Here is a 20,728-nt window from a genome sequence, read left to right on the forward strand (position 1 = left end):
TAGGTGCTGTTAACCGTAACCACTATTTACAATGACTTGTTATAAATTTAGTTATATAATGTTTAACCTTCTACATGAAACAAACCAGGAAGAGTTAAAAAGTAAAAGACAAATGCTAGAGCTTAAACATGGGTTGACAATAAAGTGTTAATGAAAGTTATAAATCCCAGCTCTCAAATAGGTAGCTGTGAAATATGTATTACATAATGAAGATAGTTGAAAGCTACAGGCACAATGGGCTTGCAGAAACAAAGTCAGAAAAATGCTAACAGCATGAGGTCAGCAGAAGAAACAATTGGACAAAGAATATCAGAACATGTGAGAACTACAATGGCCTGTCATATAGTCAAAAATAGGCATTTGGCGTTATTTTGTTTTGTTGTTTAAGAGATTTTATGGATTTATGTTTCTTATTCCCTTAGTTCTCTGTTTCTTCCAAAAGCTTCAATAAGTGGCCCTTTGGCATAATGTGTATGACTTACATTTTGTAATATATTTACGTTGGTCACAGTATGCATGTGTTCAGATGTTGTCCAAATGCAGTTTTGTTCTGCAGATGAGTATGTTCCCTAAACCTAATGTTAAAGTTTACACATGTCTGTACAATATAAAATTTCTGACAATCTTCACAATGTGTTTTATAGATGCCTAAATTTGAAAATATATTAAGTTTGTTACCCATCTTGTGTCTAAGCCCCAGTTTGAGACCTGAGGATACTAAAACTAAAAATAGTAATACATTCAGCATTTATAGAAACCTAAGGACACTGATAACATTATTCATGCCAAATCCTGCCACACAATGCATCTTTTTTCCTTCTGTGGTTTGCTGACTTATTCACTTTCCACTAGAAAGCCAAGAAATACGTAAAGAACTAAACATGCTAAAACATTTAGATGTGGTAAATGAGTACAGAGAGAGCTTTGACATACTACTGTATTATGAGATAAAGAAAAAGAACATAAAATACTCGAACACAGGGAGCAGTGAATAGTAACACAAATTTTGTCCAGATGACGTGTAACAGAAAAGTTGTTCAACTACTAGAGAACCAACTGAGCAACATGGCTGTTAGATGTGGCTTTCAAATAAATAATACTATGAAACTGTGGCCTAGACTGAAGAAAGGTAACAAACATAATAAAATTTCAGTTTCACTTCTGTAAAATAGATTGTGCTGATTGTGACATTTTAATTCGACAGACAGGTGTAAACTTTAATATTAGGTTTAGGAAACGTACACATCTGCAGTACATAACTGTGTTTGGACATTATCTGAACACAAGCCTACTGTGCCATCATAGATATATTACAAGTAAGTCATACATTGAGCCAAATGCCTGCTTATTTAGACTTTTGAAAGAATTAGAGAACTATGGGAATAAAAAACACCATTCCACAAAACTTCTGAATGAACAAAATGAATTTACACAAAACACCTGATTTTGACTGTATGACAGACTGTTGTAGATGTCTCATGTCCTGATGTTCCCTGTCCAATTGTTTCTTCCACTGGCCTCGTGCAGCTAGCAATCGTTGGTCTTGTTTTCACAAGCCTGTTATACCTATGGCTTTTTTTGTGTTTTCAGATACTGCTTTCAACTAACTAAATTACGTGCTATATGTCATAGACACCTATTTGGGAGCTAGCATTTATAATTTTAACTGACATTTTACGGTTGACCCATGTTTAAGCTCCAGCCCTTTTTTAAATTATGTATTTAACCCATCTTGTTTTTGTTCTGTGTAGAATGTTAAACATTATACACCGAAGAGCCAAAGAAACTGGTACACCTGCCTAATATCATGTAGGTCCCCTGCGAGCATGTGGAAGTGCTGCAACGTGACATGGCATGGACTCGACTAATGTCTGAAGTAGTGCCGGACGGAACTGACTCCATGAATCCTGCAAGGCCGTCCATAATCCCGGAAGAGTACGAGGGGGTGGAGATCTCTTCTGAACAGCACGTTGCAAGGCATCCCAGTTATGCTCAATAATGTTCATGTCTGGGGAGTTCAGTAATCTGCGAAAGTGTTTAAACTCAGAAGAGTGTTCCGGAAGTCATTCTGTGGAATTTCTGGATGTGTGGAGTGTCTCACTGTCCTGTTGGATGCCCAAGTCTGTCAGAATGCACAATGGATGCAGGTGATGAGACAGGTTGCTTACGTACGTGTCACCTGACAGATTCGTATCTAGACGTTTCAAGGGTCCCATATCCCTCCAGCTGCATACGCCCTACACCATTACTGAGCCTCCACCTGCTTGAACAGTCCTCTGCTGTCACACAAGGTCTATGGATTCATGAGGTTGTCTCCATACTCGTACACGTCATCTGCTCTATTCAATTTGAAACGAGACTGGTCCAACCAGGCAACACATTTCCAGTCATAAACAGTCCAATGTTGGTGTTGACAGACCCAGGTGAGGTGGAAAGCTTTGTGTCATGCATTCATCAATGGCATACGAGTGGGCCTTCGACTCCGAAAGCCCATATCCATTACCGTATTTACTCGAATCTAAGCCGCACTTTTTTCCGGTTTTTGTAATCCAAAACACCGCCTGCGGCTTATAATCGAGTGCAAAGCAAGCGGAAGTTCTGAAAAATGTTGGTGGGTGCCGCCACAACAAACTTCTGCCGTTGAATTTATGTAGCGCTACACAGGAATGCTTTGTAGGCACAAAGATAAATACTGGCACCAAATCCTCTGCGTCAGTAAACAAATTTTTTTAAAAAAGGTGGAAGACGAGCTTTTTTTGCCGCCCCGAGTTTTGACCCCTGCATTTTCATACATTATCCAACGAAGTAAAAACAAATTCCGTATTGTTCATCTTCAAATGTAGCAGCATTTCAATGTACTACGAAAATCCGACTGGCAAGACTGTTTGGGATGTTTGTCAATATGGCCAACGCTACGTTCTGAATTTCTTCCTATCTGTGAGAAGAGATGGTTGCTAATAGGAACTATTATAAATTGTGAATCACATGCTGTATTCTCATCACCATAAGAATAATACGAATATAAACCTTTTGCCATGTATTCTTTCATGTTTGCTGGTATCTCATTTAAATCCTGTCTGCCTAATAAACTACGAAACTACAGTGAGACAACAGCAAACGCGGAAGAATATACATATCATGTAATGTTTATATTCGTATTATTCTTATGCTTAATAGTGATACAGTCAGAAATGAAGCATGGCAATTGACTAGATTTTTAAATCTAAGATGACTAATTTCTGTGTAGAATGTAATGTACTAAAGAGGCGCCTGCAAATATTTTCAAATGGAGAAAAATTTTCGCCAAACTCTCGTTCAGAACATCTATCATACGCAGTCTATTATTTGGTTCTTGTTGATCATTATCAAAGAAAGCAGCTGCGTAAGTAACAACAAATAGCAGTTTCTTGCCATTGTTTCGCTAATGAGACGATTTCTCTCTCTCCTCCCCTCCCTTTTAAAAAAAAAAAAAAAAAAAAGCGGAGGTAGTGCGTGCCGCGAGCAGCGACAGGCCATAAACACACACTATCAGAATGCTACAAACAATGCATGACACAGTACAGTAATGCATTTTCAGCTTAGAGTGGCGTAAACACCCATAACAAAGAAAACTGCGCTTATCAGATCAAAGAAAAATATGCAATCAATTCAAACCAAACTAAGCACGCGGAAAAGGAAGGGTACCCGTATAAATACGGACGGAGCACCTGACGCATATCAGTGGCTACCTGGTAAAGCTTAACTTTTAAGCTTATGACTCGAACCAAACTACTGTAGCTGTATTGTCATTCATTCGACTGAAATTGTCTCATATTACAATGGACCAACTTTGTTTCGATTTGGAGATGCAGACTATAACTTTTCTCTCCCCTTGAATTTCGAGTCTCAAATTTCAGGTGCGGCTTAGATTCGGGAAAATTTTTTTTTCTTTGATTTCGAGTCTCATTTTTCAGGTGCGGCTTAGATTCGAGTAAATATGGTATGTTTCATTGAATGGTTCACAAGCTGACACACATTGATGGTCCAGAATTTAAATCTGCAGCAATTTGTGGAAGTGTTGCACTTCTGTTATGTTGAATGATTCTCTTCAGTCATTCCCAGCCACAGCATTGTCAGAGATTTGATGTTTGACTGGACTCCTGATATTCATGTACACTTGTGAAATGGTCGTTCGGGAAAATCCCCACTTCATCACTACCTCAGCGATGATGTGTTCCATCGCTCGTGCGCTGACTATAACTCCATGTTCAAACTCTTATATCTTGGTAACCTGCCATTGTAGCAGCAGTAACTGATCTAACAACTGCCCCAGACACTTGTCATACATAGACGTTGCCGATTGAAGCACCATATTCTGCCTGCTTACATATCTCTGTATTTGAATAGACATGTCTATACCAGTTGCTTTGGCACTTCAGTGTATCTCGGGGTTTATAATGAGCCTTGTAAACAGTGCTTACAGTCAACGATACCTAGCAGCCAATCCCCCTCGGCTTTCTGTAGAGCATCTGTTAAGTACAGTGTGTTAACGATGGCCATATAGCATGGTCCACGACTGTGCATTAAAATTTCATCATATTAATTGATTCTTCTGTCTTGGTAAGATAGTTTAATAATAGATCAAAATCACAATATTGTGTTTGTCCTGCAGACTATTTTATTTGCTGATTTTTCTTAACCTCAAGGAGGTAGGTACGTTGTTCCTTAGATAGTTCCCAGATAATATCAATGTTCCTGTTGTTATCCTAATGCTCTTACTCATAAATACGCGCATTGTTTTTTAGATAAATCTGATGATAATCATAATGATTGAAATCAGTCATTGAATAAAACAGTTATTTGCGAGCATAGATTGTCTCCGTTTTCACACTGTCAAATATTGAATCACTGTTATCTTCAAAGTGACATGTTGCACACCCCACTTCTCCAGTCATTCAAACATTCACTTTATTGCACAACACAATTTTGTTGCTGTGACCTTAACTTGATGTAGCATATTTATGAACTTTCAAAATTTTTGTTTATTTTTTTATCTGTGGCCATCAGCTTTGTTTTTATACAGAACTGATTAAAATGGGAAATGTTTGCACATTACAGGTGACTTAGTTTCCAGCAGCAGATATACAAGGAGGATAGCTGCTGGCTGTTCCAAGAAGGGGGAACCAAATGTTATCAGTAAATTGGGGACACGAAATATCTCTGCATCAAGGTGTGTGCTGCGTGACAAAACAAATAGCTGTGTGGCAAATGTTAAGTCTTCTGTTTATGCACCAATTGGGTACAAAAATTCTGAGAACAGGTTATGTTCAGTAACTAATCCTTTGATGGTGTCTAGAAAAAACTTGCCTGAATCCTTTTCCTTTAACCACAAAGAGACAAAGGACACTATGAAAAAGAGTGAAACTAGTCAAAATGAAGATGTGTACGAGTTTGTATTAGATGAGGGCGAAGTTAATGAAAATAAACCCAAGACCAAGAAACAAAGTAAAAGAAAACGTGTCCAGAGAAAGATCATAGATTCTCCAGAAGAAGTTTTACCAGCAAAGAAGAAAAGAAAACCACTACAAGATAAAATTTCCAAAAATTTGATACCTGAATCAAACCCAAAAAATAGGTTAGGAAGTAAAGAATTGAACCTTTCTTCTGGAAAGTCATTTTCAAATGTTTTACATACAGCCAAGATGAAAATGAAGACAGTGCACTTCAACAATCTTTCAGGTGATGAAATAATAAAGTCTAGCACTGGAGTGCGAATGAAACACTGCACACCAAACAGTAGTACTAAAAATGTTGGTTCTCCGAAAACTGTGCAGGTCCTTAATACACCCACCAAAAGTAATGGTAAAGGTGACACACACAACCTTTTGTCATCATTACATCCATCATCACAAGTAAAGTCAATTAGATCGTGTACGGCAGAAATAAATCCGGTATGTTCTCCTTCAGTTTCAGAATGTGGTAAGCTGGATACAAGAATGAAAGAAAATGAAGTATCAAGGAAACTACTATCATTCTTTAGTCCAGCGCATACTGCAGGTAATTCAAGAAACAATTATTCAATTCCAGTTACAGAGAGAACTCCAGCCAAACAAGTGGCTGCTAGATCCTATAATGCAGAAAAGGAAAATATTGAAATCAGTCATTCTGAAAATGTACAGCCCTCCTTTTCATCTGACACAGCTGAGCAACAATGTGACAAAACACAAAGAAATCTAGATGTTTCAAATTGTTTTGGTTTTGATGATGATGCTGATAGCGAAGATGGAGATTTCTCACCAGCTAAGACATTTACTAAAAGTTCTCATAAGTTGGGGAAATTTCAGTGTTCAACCCCCAAAGATGTCAGTCAAAAGAAAGATGCATCACAGCCTTTCAGATTCCCTGCCCTTTCAATAGTTAAAAAAAGAAAATTCCTCCAAACAGTTGGAAACACACCTGCTGCAGTAACAAATCTGAGTGGAAAAACCGAAAGTTCAGGCAGTACTTTAAAAAGAAAACCTTGTATTCCTGCCAGTTCTCCAGTTAAAGAACCCATCACACCTGCCATATTTGATATTGAAGATGAAGTTCACGAGTCTCAAGATGATGAAAAATATGAAAGTGAACATCAGCAACTGCAGAAGAAACACAAGGACTGTGTAGCAATTTCTTCACCACAAAAGAAGGTAAACTCCATAATTTTATGGTACTTACTTCACTAAAAAGTCATACAGAATAAATTGTGTTTGTCAGTAAGGTTGTGAGTGAGCCATTGAGGTATTCACATTGCTTTATTGGCCAGTAGGCCAGTGATATTAGCTTAAGCTTGCATTTAATTTTCTTTAAGACAGTACCTGCTGCAGTACAAAAAAAAAAGTTGACCAATCAACAAAGCAAAATAACTGTAAAGGTAAGCTAATATCATCAACTTAATACAATCTATCATATATTTTTAGCCTCATAAATTTTCAATATCTCCCCTGGACAGTGGCAACAGTGATTAAAATAATAATGCGATGTTCTGCTGGGAAATTTAATTGAGGGAAGCAGTTGTTAGGCAGTATGCTACTTGCTGATGAAATTCAAACATGAACTCAATACAAGCAGATAGGATTGCTGTTAATTTTGTAAATCAGTTATTTTTGGCACTGTTACCACCACCACCAATAATATTCACATTATTTATTGATTAAATTTTTACTCAGTTGCATCTCTGTATCAGTGACATAGAATTTGGCTACTTATTCAGACTGTATTAAAAGAAAGGGTGGGGGGAGACAAAACTATGAAGTCACAAAATGAAAGTAAGAATAGCTCATCCTCCTCACATTCCCATTATTTTGTAGCTTTTGATCCAAGTCTTTATTGTAGGTGTAAGTAATCTTAACAGTTTAAAAAGTACCAATAATTAAAATGATTGTTTGCTATATTATTTGGAAGTGACACAATGACATCATGAAAAATAACCGTATTTACTCGAATCTAAGCCGCACTTTTTTTCCTGTTTTTGTAATCCAAAAAACCGCCTGCGGCTTAGAATCGAGTGCAAAGTAAGTGAAAGTTCTGAAAAATGTTGGTAGGTGCTGCCACAAGTAACTTCTGCCATCGAATATATGTAGCGCTACACAGGCATGCTTTGCAGGCACAAAGAAAAATACTGACGCCAAAACCTCTGCGACAGTAAATAAATTTTTTTTAAAAAAAAGGTGGTAGACGAACTTTTTTCTCCACCCCGAGTTTCGACCACTGCCTTTTCATACATTATCCGATGAAGTTAATACAAATTCCGTATTGTTCATCTTCGAATTTAGCAGCATTTCAATGTATTATGAAAATCTGACTGGCAAGACTGTTTGGGATGTTTGTCAATATGGCCAACTCTACGTGCTGAATTTTTTCCTACCTGTGAGAAGAGATAGTTGCTAATATGAACTTCTATGAATTGTGAATCACATGCAGTATTCTCTTCACCATAAGAATAATACGAATATAAACATTTTTCCATGTATTCTTTCATGTTTGTTGCTATCTCATTTAAATCCTGTCTGCCTAATAAACTACGAAACTTAGTGAGCCAACAGCAAATGCGGAAGAATATACATAGCATGTAATGTTTATATTCATATTATTCTTATGCCTAATAGTGATACAGTCAGAAATGAAGCACAGCAATTGACTAGATTTTTAAACCTAAGATGACTCTAAATTCTGTGCAGAATGTAATGTACTAAAGAGGCTTCTGCAAAGATTTTCAAATGGAGAAAAATTTTCGCTTAACTCTCGTTCAGAACATCATCTATCATACACAGTCTATTATTTGGATATTGTTGATCAGTATCAAAGAAAGCAGCACTGTAAGTAACAATAAATAGCAGTCTCTTGCCATTGTTCTGCTAATGAGACGATTCCTCTCTCTCTCTCTCTCTCTCTCTCTCTCTCTCTCTCTCTCTCTTTAAATTGTAAGCGGCGGTAGCATTCAAAAAGCAAACCATGCCGCGAGCGGCGACAGGCCGTAAACACTCATTATCAGAATGTGACAAACAATACATGACACAGTACAGTAATGCATTTTCAGCTTAGTGACGTAAACACCCAAAACAAAGAGAACGGCACTTATCAGATCAGAGAAAAATAAGCAATCGATTCAAACCAGATGAAGCACGTGAATAAGGAAGGGTACCTGAATAAATACGGACAGAGCGCCTGATGCATAGCAATGGCTACCTGGTAAAGCTTAACTGCTAAGCTTAAGACTCGAACCAAACTACTGTAGCTGTATCATCTTTCATTCGACCTAAATTGTGTCTCATATTACAATGGACCAACTTTGTTTAGATTTGGAGGTGCGGCCTAAAACTTTTCTCTCCCCTTGAATTTCGAGTCTCAAATTTCAGGTGCGGCTTAGATTCGGGAAATTTTTTTTCCTTGATTTCGAGTCTCATTTTTTAGGTGTGGCTGAGATTCGAGTGCGGCTTAGATTCGAGTAAATATGGTACATAAGAAGTTTTCACAATACAAATCTACTATAGACTATTAGTTGGAACTATCTGGACATCAATCTACAGTGATGTGGAAAATCTGAATACTGTTTCGGGTCAAAAGCATGTATTCTCTTTGTGTGGTCAGTTTTTTTATACTTTCCACTGGTCATCAAAAGTAACACATTTGTTAAACAACGTGTCAGATTTGTCTTGCTCACCCAAAATAACTTTTTTCTGGTGTGTTAAATGGAAAAATTGTTCCAACCAATGCTTTTTAACATCTTTGGATAGTTCTTGTTGAGAGTATATGTTTTGTCTCTTCCAATAGACATGGAAGATACTGGACTTAGGTTAATTTTTTAAATGAATCCATGTACATTGTGTTCAAGAATACACTTACTCTTTCCAAGAGCTATTCAAGAATGCATTACACTGTACCGTTTTTGTCAATAGAGCATAGATGTGCAAGCAATAAAGAGTACATAGATTGGGAAGAAACAGAGCTGTTTACTGTCTTGATTGTACACATTACCTACCAAATGTACTGTAATAGTGGGTTTTGTTTATGATTTGTGACTTGTGAACACAGTTACTCCTCTCCCCTCCACACACACCTGATTTGTTGTTGCTTTAGTGTACAGTACACTGCTAATCAGTGTAGTTGTGGATCAGAGTAACGTAGTACACACTGTGAATGCAGTTATGTTACGTAAATATGTATGATGTACATGCATGACAATAAGATAGACATGCTGCTGATCCACAGAGAAAGTACATTGACAGGAAATAATTCAGTAACTTGCATTTTCATGTTTAGTAATGTTAGGGGATGTTATGGTTATTATGTTTATGTTATACTCCAGTGTATGTTTATTTTACAGCTCCGTCTTGATCACATAAATTTTTACATTTTACTATGACTGGTTTCGGTTACTGCCATCTTCAGATCGTAAAATATTCTGATGTGGTATCAACATCAGAATATTTTATGATCTGAAGATGGCAGTAGCCAAAACTGGTCATAGTGAATTGTAAAAATTTATGTGATCAAGGCGGACCTGTAAAATAAAGTGCCAAAAATATGATCACAGACTAATTTTCAGACTTTGTCTTCAGTTGTACCTGTACTGTAATTTGCTGTAAGCAGGCAAAATTCTTTTTTGGCTCAACTACTGTACAGCAGATAATTTCCTGACGAGCCACCACCTTCTCGCTAGATGTTTGGTCATCCCATTTCTCTACATGGAATGAAAAGTTTAAATGCAAGAGCTCAAAATCGTCATACAACACAAACAGACAAAGCTGCTGAGGTTGCTGTGCTTGCTGCCGTAGCTGCGAATCCTCAAGTCAGCATACGACAAATTCAGCATGAAGTTGGTGTCTTGAAAATAAGTGCACATATCATTCTGCAATGTCATAAATTCCATCCTTACCATGTTCATTTACACAAAGAACTTCATGGAAATAATTTCAATAATAGAGTTCATATTTGTCAGCAAACTCAGTAACAACTGCCGACTAATTCTAATTTCTTCTCAGATACTCGTTTCGCCGAGGAGGTGCCATTCCCCAACAAAGGAATTGTCAGTATGAGAAATATACTTGGAGTCCATCAACAATTCATAATGACTCCGACAGGTAGAGCATCAACTCCATGAGACGTTGGTGTTTGGTGTGGAAAGTCCAGACATACTTTCCTGAGGCTGTGATTGCGACGTATCATGGCTCTCCTTACAGGCATCTAACTTGTGATTAAGTTCGAAATTTCTCTCCTTTGTGCTCTCAAACTGTTGTGTTAACACTTCCACTTACTGAGTTAAAGCAGCAACAGCATCTGCCGTTCTAACGTGTTTCCGTCATTTTGCGTACTCTATTTTCACCATAATGCAACTGATAAAACACCAACCTTCCATTCAACTCTACACAAAAAAAAATGTAAACACAAATTAATTCTTCCATAGAATCATCACCCATCTACATTCAGAACAAACAGCTGCTACAGCTCAGGTACATGGCAACTTGTGCATGGACAAATTTCAAAATGGACATATCACTGGCACTAAATTATCTCATTCACCATTACCTCTAAACAAAGATAAGTCAACGGGTTCCTCTGGCTTCATGAAGATAACTTTAAAAATCTTCTACCTTAGCTCGCACAAGTAACTCTCAAGGGAGCAAACGTAAAAAATAACATAAATAAAACTAACTCACTGCTCCACATTGTGCTGAGCTGGTACATACGTCAAGTGCCACTGCCTTACTCACCATTCACAAAAAATAATTCTGTCACCAAAAAGTAGTGTTGGATGTGGACGTACACTTTCTGAAGTAATGTATTGTGTTGGAAAGTGGAACAATCACTTCTGATACCAAATTGTTATAACCCACTGAGCTCAGGGGTTGCTATATGTCGGAACGACTGAGAGGTATGGTTTGGGAGACAGGGATGACACATTGGAGCATGCAGAGAAAGACAGGCAAATGTGTCATTGACTTTATTACATTGAAGATACACAGTGGGCCTTCTGCTGGACTTGGCGATGGTGCTGCACAGTTTTCCAATGCAGGAATCTACAGTGTTGGCACCTGGTCGCCCAGCCTTGTGGACATAGCGCTCCTATTCATGCCACGCCTCGCCTAAGTAGCTGCTGTGTGCGTTAACTGTGCCTGTGGCCCAGAACACGGCTTACTGCTCCCTCAAGCACAACTCTATCCATCCACGCAGAGCAGCTCATTCAGTGCCCACAGACAGCGCTGCACCCTGGAGGCTGTGAGTTCACACCCTGACCCCATCTCTGCAGATGGCAGCTTGCAGTCTGCTGGCTCAAGCCACCCAGAGAGCGGAAGATAGCAGCCTTATTGCTCCTTGAGCCGGTGTAGCTCCAAAGCGTGCCTGCCCCAGTGACGACTCGTCCATGCAGCAGAGGTTGGAGGTATCGTCAGCAGGCTGTCGATATCCATCACCATAAGGTCGTCGTGGTTGGCCTGCAACTTAACAATCGTCATTCTCTCCAGTTCTAGATGAGGGCAGAAAGGTGACTTTTCCCTATGCTTCTGACATAGTTGCCCTGGAGAGGACAAGTGGAGTGCTCTTTGATAATTACGTCGTCACCTTTCCTCAGCCCACTTCGGCCCATACACACATCACTAAGCGCTGTTTTAACTGCAACACATGGGTTCTTCACAGCATGTTGGTGCCCTGTGCTGCCCTGCTTACTTCACATATGTATACAGTGCCTGCCAGGCCATGCATTCTAGCTTGTGAGCAGTGCCGTAACCTGCCTTGCGGAATCATTTGCAAAATGTTAATGTTGCCCGCTCCTGTCATCTGATGTGGCAGCTGGTCCCTTAACTACTACTTTCCAGCCATAGCAGTGTGAAATTTACAAGAATTCCCCAAATCCTGTACTTATTTGTGGCACAGCAGTGTGAGGAATGAAATTATTAGTGTTTTTCCATAATTCCATTGAAATCTGGAATAAGTTTTGTCACCATCAATCTTAGATTCGATTCTACATTAAGACAATTTCACTTTAAGATTTTAATACTACAAAGAGCAGAAAAGGTGTGCTCACATATGTAAGTGGTAGGGAAAGGCATCAAATGTTGCAATGCCTTTTTATACAACTGTTCATACACAATGTTCATTTTCTTTGAAAATGTTTTTCCGTGAAGTATTGCAGGATAGTTCCAATAGTTGTTCTTGTTCTATATCTGAGAGATTTATACTTTGTATTTCGTGGATTTCTACATTAGTGAAACGATTCTCAATCCAACAACTACCAGGTTGTGGAACAGGGAAATATTCTTGAAAACTTGCAACTTTTTAACCCTTTATTTGGGAAATAGTGAAAATAAAACAAAAAATTTCAGTGCTTATATTTATTTATTATGCTCAAAGAAATAAAATTCAGTCAGTTTTAGAAATTTTTGACAAAAATTATGAAACGTTGCTTACAAGCAACATTGCCAGCAGTAGACCACATTTATACATATTATAGAAACAAAGTGTTTGCCGATAATCTCGAGCAAAAGGTTTCCTGTACGTGAATAATTTAATTTATAAACACATTTATGCATTCCTGCTGTGTAATAGAACTGTTTCATTTATCCTTCTAGTTCTTCTTGCAATGGAATTTTTGGAAACTCCAGACACACCATCATGAACAAAAATCTTAAAACCCAATTTGTGTGGCTTGTTTTGAATATATTGGTGCTAATTACCTGCTCTTGTACCTTTTATATGGAACCATCATCTCATCTACAGAAAATTCCGACTCTTGTTTCTGCTCATGGCAGTTCTTTACAGTTGACTCAAGAACAGGTCTTATTTTGAAAAGTCTGTCAGAAGAGTTCACAGCATTCTCATTGTTCATAAAATGCAGGTATCGGCAGAGTTTCTGAAAGCGCTTCAAACTGAAAATGCTGGTGATTTTTCCACAAATCATTGACTGAGACCAATAGTCAGTGTACGAAGGCATAGAAACAAGACCCATGTATATCAGAACACGGAAAAATTGTTCCATTTCATTTATATTGGTGTTTACTGACATGGTAGTTCATTGCACAGAGTATAAGTTCGTTTCCTGCACAATTTTGTCAATTAGTTCTAAATCAAAGAATCTTCTGAAATAACCCAGTGGTGTATTGCCTTCATCAGAAAACACAGGAGAGAGACTTTCTGCCCTAGCAGTTAGATCTTCCTTTACCCACATGTAAGTGACTGATTTTGTAATTTTCTTTTTCTCTTGACTGACACTTGCACTAGAAGGATTAACTGCTGAAGGTCCTTGCACATGTTCAGCCTCTGAGATTTCACTTCCTGAATCAGAATCAGTTTCTGGTATAACTGGGTTATGGAACTGAGATTGATGCTCTGGAATATAGTCTGGGTCATCATCAGTACAGTCTGCCAAAACTTCGAGTTCAGAGTCCTCAGATTCGCTTAGGTCAGAGAAAGCTGGCTTTCCTGGTGGAATTACTATTCCGCTCGCTTTTTTAATTCCATAAAATATTCTGGAATCCATAGCTAAAAAGCCCCCGAAAATAAAAATGTCTACTCTGTCACGCCATAAGAATATGTAATATACTAATGGCACATGTCCCAACTATGGGTTGCTAATAGGCAACATAAAAGTTTTATACTATTTACGTAATTCAAAACAATATTAGATTGACATATTTCTGCTGTAAACTCGCCTCTGGGTATTTCTTGACGAAAATCTGCTAAGATTACTGCCAGTTTATTGAAATCCACTCTTTCAGAACCAAAATAAGACACCCTGCTGTTCACACGAGGAGATCTCTGTAAAACCACTGCACAAACTGCCATTTCGTGTGGAAAACCTTGAACTATTACAACAACTGGCATTTGCAGTGTGTAAAGAAACGTTGCCTGGAGGCAGTAATGCAAGTAAAAGGCACTGGGAATTGTTTGTTGTCCCATAAGGCCAACGTAAATTTGATGTTGCTTGAGAGCAACACTGCCAAATAAAGGGTTAAAAGGCAGTGATATGACGAGAGATTTGATTTCTACCTGGTGACTCCAGTGTCTTGTCAACATCTTTTAGATAATCTTCCATAACGTCTTGACATTTTAGATTTGTTTTTTCTTTCTTTCTGTATTGGACCTCACAACAGTTTTTCCTCTTGCGGTCCCAGCATTCTCGGGTTTTATAATAGGTGCTTATGATCTAGGAGCCATTAGGTAGGAAACCTGCAATTGGTGGATACCATGCTTTGGATTCTGGGATGGTCATTCAGGAATATAGATTTATTCTGTCTGAGGCAAAATAGAATCACAGAATAAATGATCACGTAAACTAGGTACCAAATTCACTTTTGTTTAAATAACACTAATTAAATATAAAGTGCTTCTTAAGAACAAAAATGATGTTGTCAGATACTGCCTCAGTTACATGTTGTTGTTATTGTGGCCTTCAGTCCTGAGACTGGTTTGATGCAGCTCTCCATGCCATGCTACTCTATCCTGTGGAAGCTTCATCATCTCCCAGTACTGCAACCCACATCCTTCTGAATCTGCTTAGTGTATTCATCTCTTGGTCTCCCTCTACGATTTTTACCCTCCACGCTGCCCTCCAATACTAAATTGGTCATCCCTAGATGCCTCAGAACATGTCCTACTAACTGGTCCCTTCTTTTTGTCAAGTTGTGCCACATACTCCTCTTCTCCCCAATTCTATTCAATACTTCATCATTAGTTACATGATCTACCCATCTAATCTTCAGCATTCTTCTGTAGCACCACATTTCGAAAGCTTCTATTCTCTTCTTGTCTAAACTATTTATCGTCCATGTTTCACTTCCATACGTGGCTACACTCCATACAAATACTTTCAGAAACGACATCCTGACACTTAAATCTATACTTGATGTTAACAAATTTCTCTTCTTCAGAAACGCTTTCCTTGCCATTGCCAGTCTACATTTTATATCTTCTCTACTTTGACCATCATCAGTTATTTTGCTCCCCAAATAGCAAAACTCCTTTACTACTTTAAGTGTCTCATTCCCTGATCTAATTCCCTCAGCATCACCCGACTTAATTCGACTACATTCCATTATCCTCGTTTTGGTTTTGTTGATGTTCATCTTACATCCTCCTTTCAAAACACTCTCCATTCCGTTCAACTGCTCTTCCAAGTCCTTTGCTGTCTCTGACAGAATTACAATGTCATCGGCGAACCTCAAAGTTTTTATTTCTTCACCATGGATTTTAATACCTACTCCGAATTTTTCTTTTGTTTCCTTTATTGCTTGCTCAATATACAGATTGAATAACATCGGGGAGAGGCTACAACCCTGTCTTAATCCCTTCCCAACCACTGCTTCCCTTTCACGCCCCTCGACTCTTTAACTGCCATCTGGTTTCTGTACAAATTGTAAATAGCCTTTCGCTCCCTGTATTTTATCCCTGCCACCTTTAGAATTTGAAAGAGTATTCCAGTCAACATTGTCAAAAACTTTCTCTAAGTCTACAAATGCTAGAAACGTAGGTTTTCCTTTCCTTAATCTTTCTTCTAAGATAAGTCGTAAGGTCAGTATTGCCTCACGTGTTCCAGTGTTTCTACGGAATCCAAACTGATCTTCCCCGAGGTTGGCTTCTACTAGTTTTTCTATTCGTCTGTAAAGAATTCGTGTTAGTATTTTGCAGCTGTGACTTATTACACTGATAGTTCGGTAATTTTCACATCTGTCAACACCTGCTTTCTTTGGGATTGGAATTATTATATTCTTCTTGAAGTCTGAGGGTATTTCGCCTGTCTCATACATCTTGCTCACCAGATGTCATGACTGGCTCTCCCAAGGCCGTCAGTAGTTCTAATGGAATGTTGTCTACTCCCGGGGCCTCGTTTCGAGTCAGGTCTTTCAGTGCTCTGTCAAACTCTTCACGCAGTATCGTATCTCCCATTTCATCTTCATCTACATCCTCTTCCATTTCCATAATATTGTCCTCAAGTAAATCGCCCTTGTATAGACCCTCTATATACTCCTTCCACCTTTCTGCTTTCCCTTCTTTGCCTAGAACTGGGTTTCCATCTGAGCTCTTGATATTCATACATGTGGTTCTCTTTTCTCCAAAGGTCTCTTTAATTTTCCTGTAGGCAGTATCTATCTTACCCCTAGTGAGATAAGCCTCTACATCCTTACATTTGTCCTCTAGCCATCCCTGCTTAGCCATTTGGCACTTCTTGTTGATCTCATTTTTGAGACGTTTGTATTCCTTTTTGCCTGCTTCATTTACTGCATTTTTATATTTCCTCCTTTCATCAATTAAATTCAATATTTCTTCTGTTACCCAAGGATTTCTACTAGCCCTCTTCTTTTTACCTACTTGATCCTCTGCTGCCTTCACTACTTCATCCCTCAGAGCTACCCATTCTTCTTCTACTGTATTTCTTTCCCCCATTCCTGCCATTTGTTCCCTTACGCTCTCCCTGAAACTCTGTACAACTTCTGGTTTAGTCAGTTTATCCAGGTCCCATCTCCTCAATTTCCCACCTTTTTGCAGTTTCTTCAGTTTTAATCTACAGTTCATAACCAATAGATTGTGGCCAGAGTCCAAATCTGCCCCTGGAAATGTCTTACAATTTAAAACCTGGTTTCTAAATCTCTGTCTTACCATTATATAATCTATCTGATACCTTCTAGTATCTCCAGGATTCTTCCATGTATACAACCTTCTTTCATGATTCTTGAACCAGTGTTAGCTATGATTAAGTTATGCTCTGTGCAAAACTCTACCAGGTGGCTTCCTTTCATTTCTTAGCCCCAATCCATATTCACCTACTATGTTTCCTTCTCTCCCTTTTCCTACTCTGAAATTCCAGTCACCCATGACTATTAAATTTTCGTCTCCCTTAACTATCTGAATAATTTCTTTTATTGCATCATACATTTCTTCAATTTCTTTATCTGCTGAGCTAGTTGGCATATAAACTTGTACTACTGTAGTAGGCGTGGGCTTTGTGTCTATCTTGGCCACAATAATGCGTTCACTATGCTGTTTGTAGTAGCTTACCCGCACTCCAATTTTTTTATTCATTATTAAACCTACTCCTGCATTACGCCTATTTGATTTTGTGTTTATAACCCTGTATTCACGTGACCAGAAGTTTTGTTCCTCCTGCCACCGAACTTCGCTAATTCCCACTATATCTAACTTTAACCTATCCATTTCCCTTTTTAAATTTTCTAATCTACCTACCCGGTTAAGGGATCTGACATTCCACGCTCCGATCCGTAGAATGCCAGTTTTCTTTTTCCTGATAACGACGTCCTCCTGAGTAGTCAGTTACATATGAATGTGTAAATTATGCCTCACTTGGACTTCTTGTGTGCACTCAGTATAATTCTCATCTCAGTGTAGCGACATCGTACACTGTTTGTTGTTTTATCACCCACACATTCACTTTTCCATGCTATCATTCTGATTTTTAAATAATCTTTTATTGATCTTATGGTGAAGTTTAATTCATGTATCTAGTGTATTTTTCTCCTCCTAGTATGCCCACCACCACCACCACCACCACCACCACCACCACCACTTGTTTGCTGCTCTCAGATTCAAGATTGTAGCCTGTTTAAGTTTGCAGCAATTTACTGACTGTATTAAGGTTAGAGTCTCCAAACCATGTCATTCTTGCTCACTGTGTTGAACTCTATGGAACTGAAAGTCATTCTTAAGCTTCATAGTTTGATATATAAGGGATGCTTAGTCCCGTAACTCGGAGAAAACCATATTTTGTCCGCACAGGTTGAGGATAGGTAAAGAATCCGTTGTTGACTGCTGAGAGTGCTGAGTGAGGGCTATTGTCTGTCAGCAGAGAGTCATCCTTGGAACAGTTTAGTAGGAATTGGTGTACTGAAAATATTGTATCGGCTGAGTGCGACCCTGTTGCTGTGGGCTGATACTCAGTAAATCACTAAATTATACCGAGTAATGACGAGCATTACTTACTCTTACCAAAAAGCGAGTATAAAATTATATGTTTGTGCCTACTGCACCGGCAAATGGATTGCAGTGAAGGCTACTTGTGCAGATTACTGCAATAACCTGTAACGATGCTAGATGATCCGATCTCTAACAGTCAGATTTTAAATGGGGGTGTTTCAGGTAATTCTGGGAAGAGCTATGTGTTAAAAAAATCATTTTATGAAAGAACTGTATGTTCCTCTTGAAACAATAATGGTAATACTAAATTGCATCTATTGAAGGAAACCAAAATAAGTCTTCCCACCACCCCCTTCCTTGGTGTCAAATGTGAAGCCTAATTTTTATATACAGAAAAACTAATTACTTATTTTGGTAACAGTGTTAAAGTAATTCAGTAATTATTCTTGATTTGAAGATGCTGGTTGCTAGTAAGAACCTCTTTCAAATGCCTCCATACATTTTAGCAGTATTTTCAATGCAGTGCAGTGCCCCGTTTACATATATTCTTCATGTAAATTATACTTACTGATTTCTACACACAAGGAAAAATTACAAAAATAATAATTGTAGAGTTCTGAGCTATGTGCACAATAAAAGTTTCATGTGGAGAGGCTATGGTGGACCGAAGCATTTAGCGTGCCCCACTCTCTCTCTCTCTCTCTCTCTCTCTCTCTCTCTCTCTCTCTCTCTCTCTCTCTCTCTCTCTCTCTCACACACACTCACACACTTTGTGTATGGAAGGGGGGGGGGGGGGCACCGTGTCTGAAACGGCAAAAACTGTTTTTTGTGGCTGCACATGCATTTGAACAAGAGGTTCTGCTTATTTTGTAAACTGCAATTATTACAGGTTGTGCAAAAAAGTTATGGAACACCAAGACTTGGGACTAGATTGAGGCAGCCAGTACAAGAGCCAAAAGAATTTTCTGAAGATGAAGCTGAAGAAATTGTCCCAAAAAAGCACAAAAGAACACATCGGCCACCCAAGGTGATACTTTCTAGTCTAGTAGATTAATACGTAGAATATTTTCATTTTGTAGTTTAATATTGAAAAAAAAACATTGAAGACAGTATTTTTGGAAAATGCTTTCATTTGGATATTTTGAATATTGTTCAATGGGTTGTCTTGATCTTTAATTATGTCCTTATTGTACTGCACATATTGTTGGTATCATTTTTCATAACAACAAAATTAAATGAAAAGCAAGAAAAGTCTGTAGAATTGTTGTTCCTAGGGCAAGGGTTTACCCTAGTAGTGAAAAAGAACTTATTTCCAAATTAATCTTTCAAATTTCTGATCAAAATGTAAGTCAACTCAAAGAATTTATTTTTTTTTCAGCTAAAAGTTTTACTGTTGTTTGTTTGCCTTTACTTTAGCCTTTGGTTCCCTATGTAAGAACTGACAATTCAGAAATCCTCTCATGATGACAGTATATCGCCATCCACTCTGTGTTAGTCGGTGTGTAAAGTGCAGCTAATTCTCTCTGTTCCCTGTACTCTCTCACAAAGAAAATGTGAGCAAATAGTAATTCCTGAATAAATCTGTATGAATATACCTTATATTCTTCTTTGTTGCGCTGATACGATCCTACTGTTTCACTTAGAAGCCTTTATTTTTCTACATATATAATGTCTGATGCCTGGATGTATATTTCAGCTACTACCCTAGTCTGTTGATTTGTCTTTTGGTAAAATGGATTTTGGAAAGAAGGCAATCTGATCCTATATTGTCCCATGCAGTAAAAGATAAATTTGTATTAATGTTCATACACCTTGAAAATTGTATTTACTTCAACTTGCTTGATTCTCCTACCTTTGTGCCAGTTTAATATAAGTTTATTGACATTCACTTGTTTTTACTTTATTGCAGACAAATGAAGCTGATGAATGGGCAAAGTGTTTCAACTCCATGTGTGAAACAATTGACAGTTTTGAATTGGTTGTGGAATAGTTTTTTGTGGAGTATTGATTGCAGTATTAATTGTGTGCATACAGTTCTTTTCATACAACAGTCAGAAAACGTTTAAAATTTATTGATGTAATTTTGTTGTGATGTTTACTTTGTGCTTGTATTAAGGATGTGTCTTTATTTGGTAAAATTGTATTGATACTTAGATGTACCTGAATTTAGTTATTTTGCTACTGTTTTCATATGTCTCTTGAAGAAACTTTTGTAATTGTAACTATGAAAAATGTTTTTGATCATTTTAACACAATTATTTTGTAGTGCAGCTTTATATCTTTTGTACATACTTTATTTTCCTAAAAAAGTAAATAAAGCTCTTTCTGATGGGAAAAAGATCATTATATA

The 20,728-nt window shown here is 37.9% G+C and overlaps 1 protein-coding gene across 2 annotated transcripts in view; it reads left to right on the forward strand.

Moving 5' to 3' along the window:
• The window catches only part of LOC126193696 (uncharacterized), a 71,498-nt gene extending 50,823 nt beyond the window's left edge, over positions 1-20,675 (forward strand). The window contains exons 3-5 of one of the 2 annotated variants that reach the window (XM_049932708.1): positions 5,098-6,665; positions 19,268-19,405; positions 20,288-20,674. In XM_049932708.1, the coding sequence (XP_049788665.1) occupies positions 5,098-6,665; positions 19,268-19,405; positions 20,288-20,368 (1,787 nt within the window). In that variant the 3' untranslated portion in view covers positions 20,369-20,674. Of the gene's footprint in view, positions 1-5,097; positions 6,666-19,267; positions 19,406-20,287 lie in introns of both variants that reach the window. The other variant, XM_049932709.1, reaches the window with a different exon arrangement.
• The last annotated feature ends 53 nt before the right edge of the window (positions 20,676-20,728 follow it).

Source organism: Schistocerca nitens, chromosome 1, assembly GCF_023898315.1.
Source record: "Schistocerca nitens isolate TAMUIC-IGC-003100 chromosome 1, iqSchNite1.1, whole genome shotgun sequence".
In the NCBI taxonomy this organism is placed as follows: domain Eukaryota; kingdom Metazoa; phylum Arthropoda; class Insecta; order Orthoptera; family Acrididae; genus Schistocerca; species Schistocerca nitens.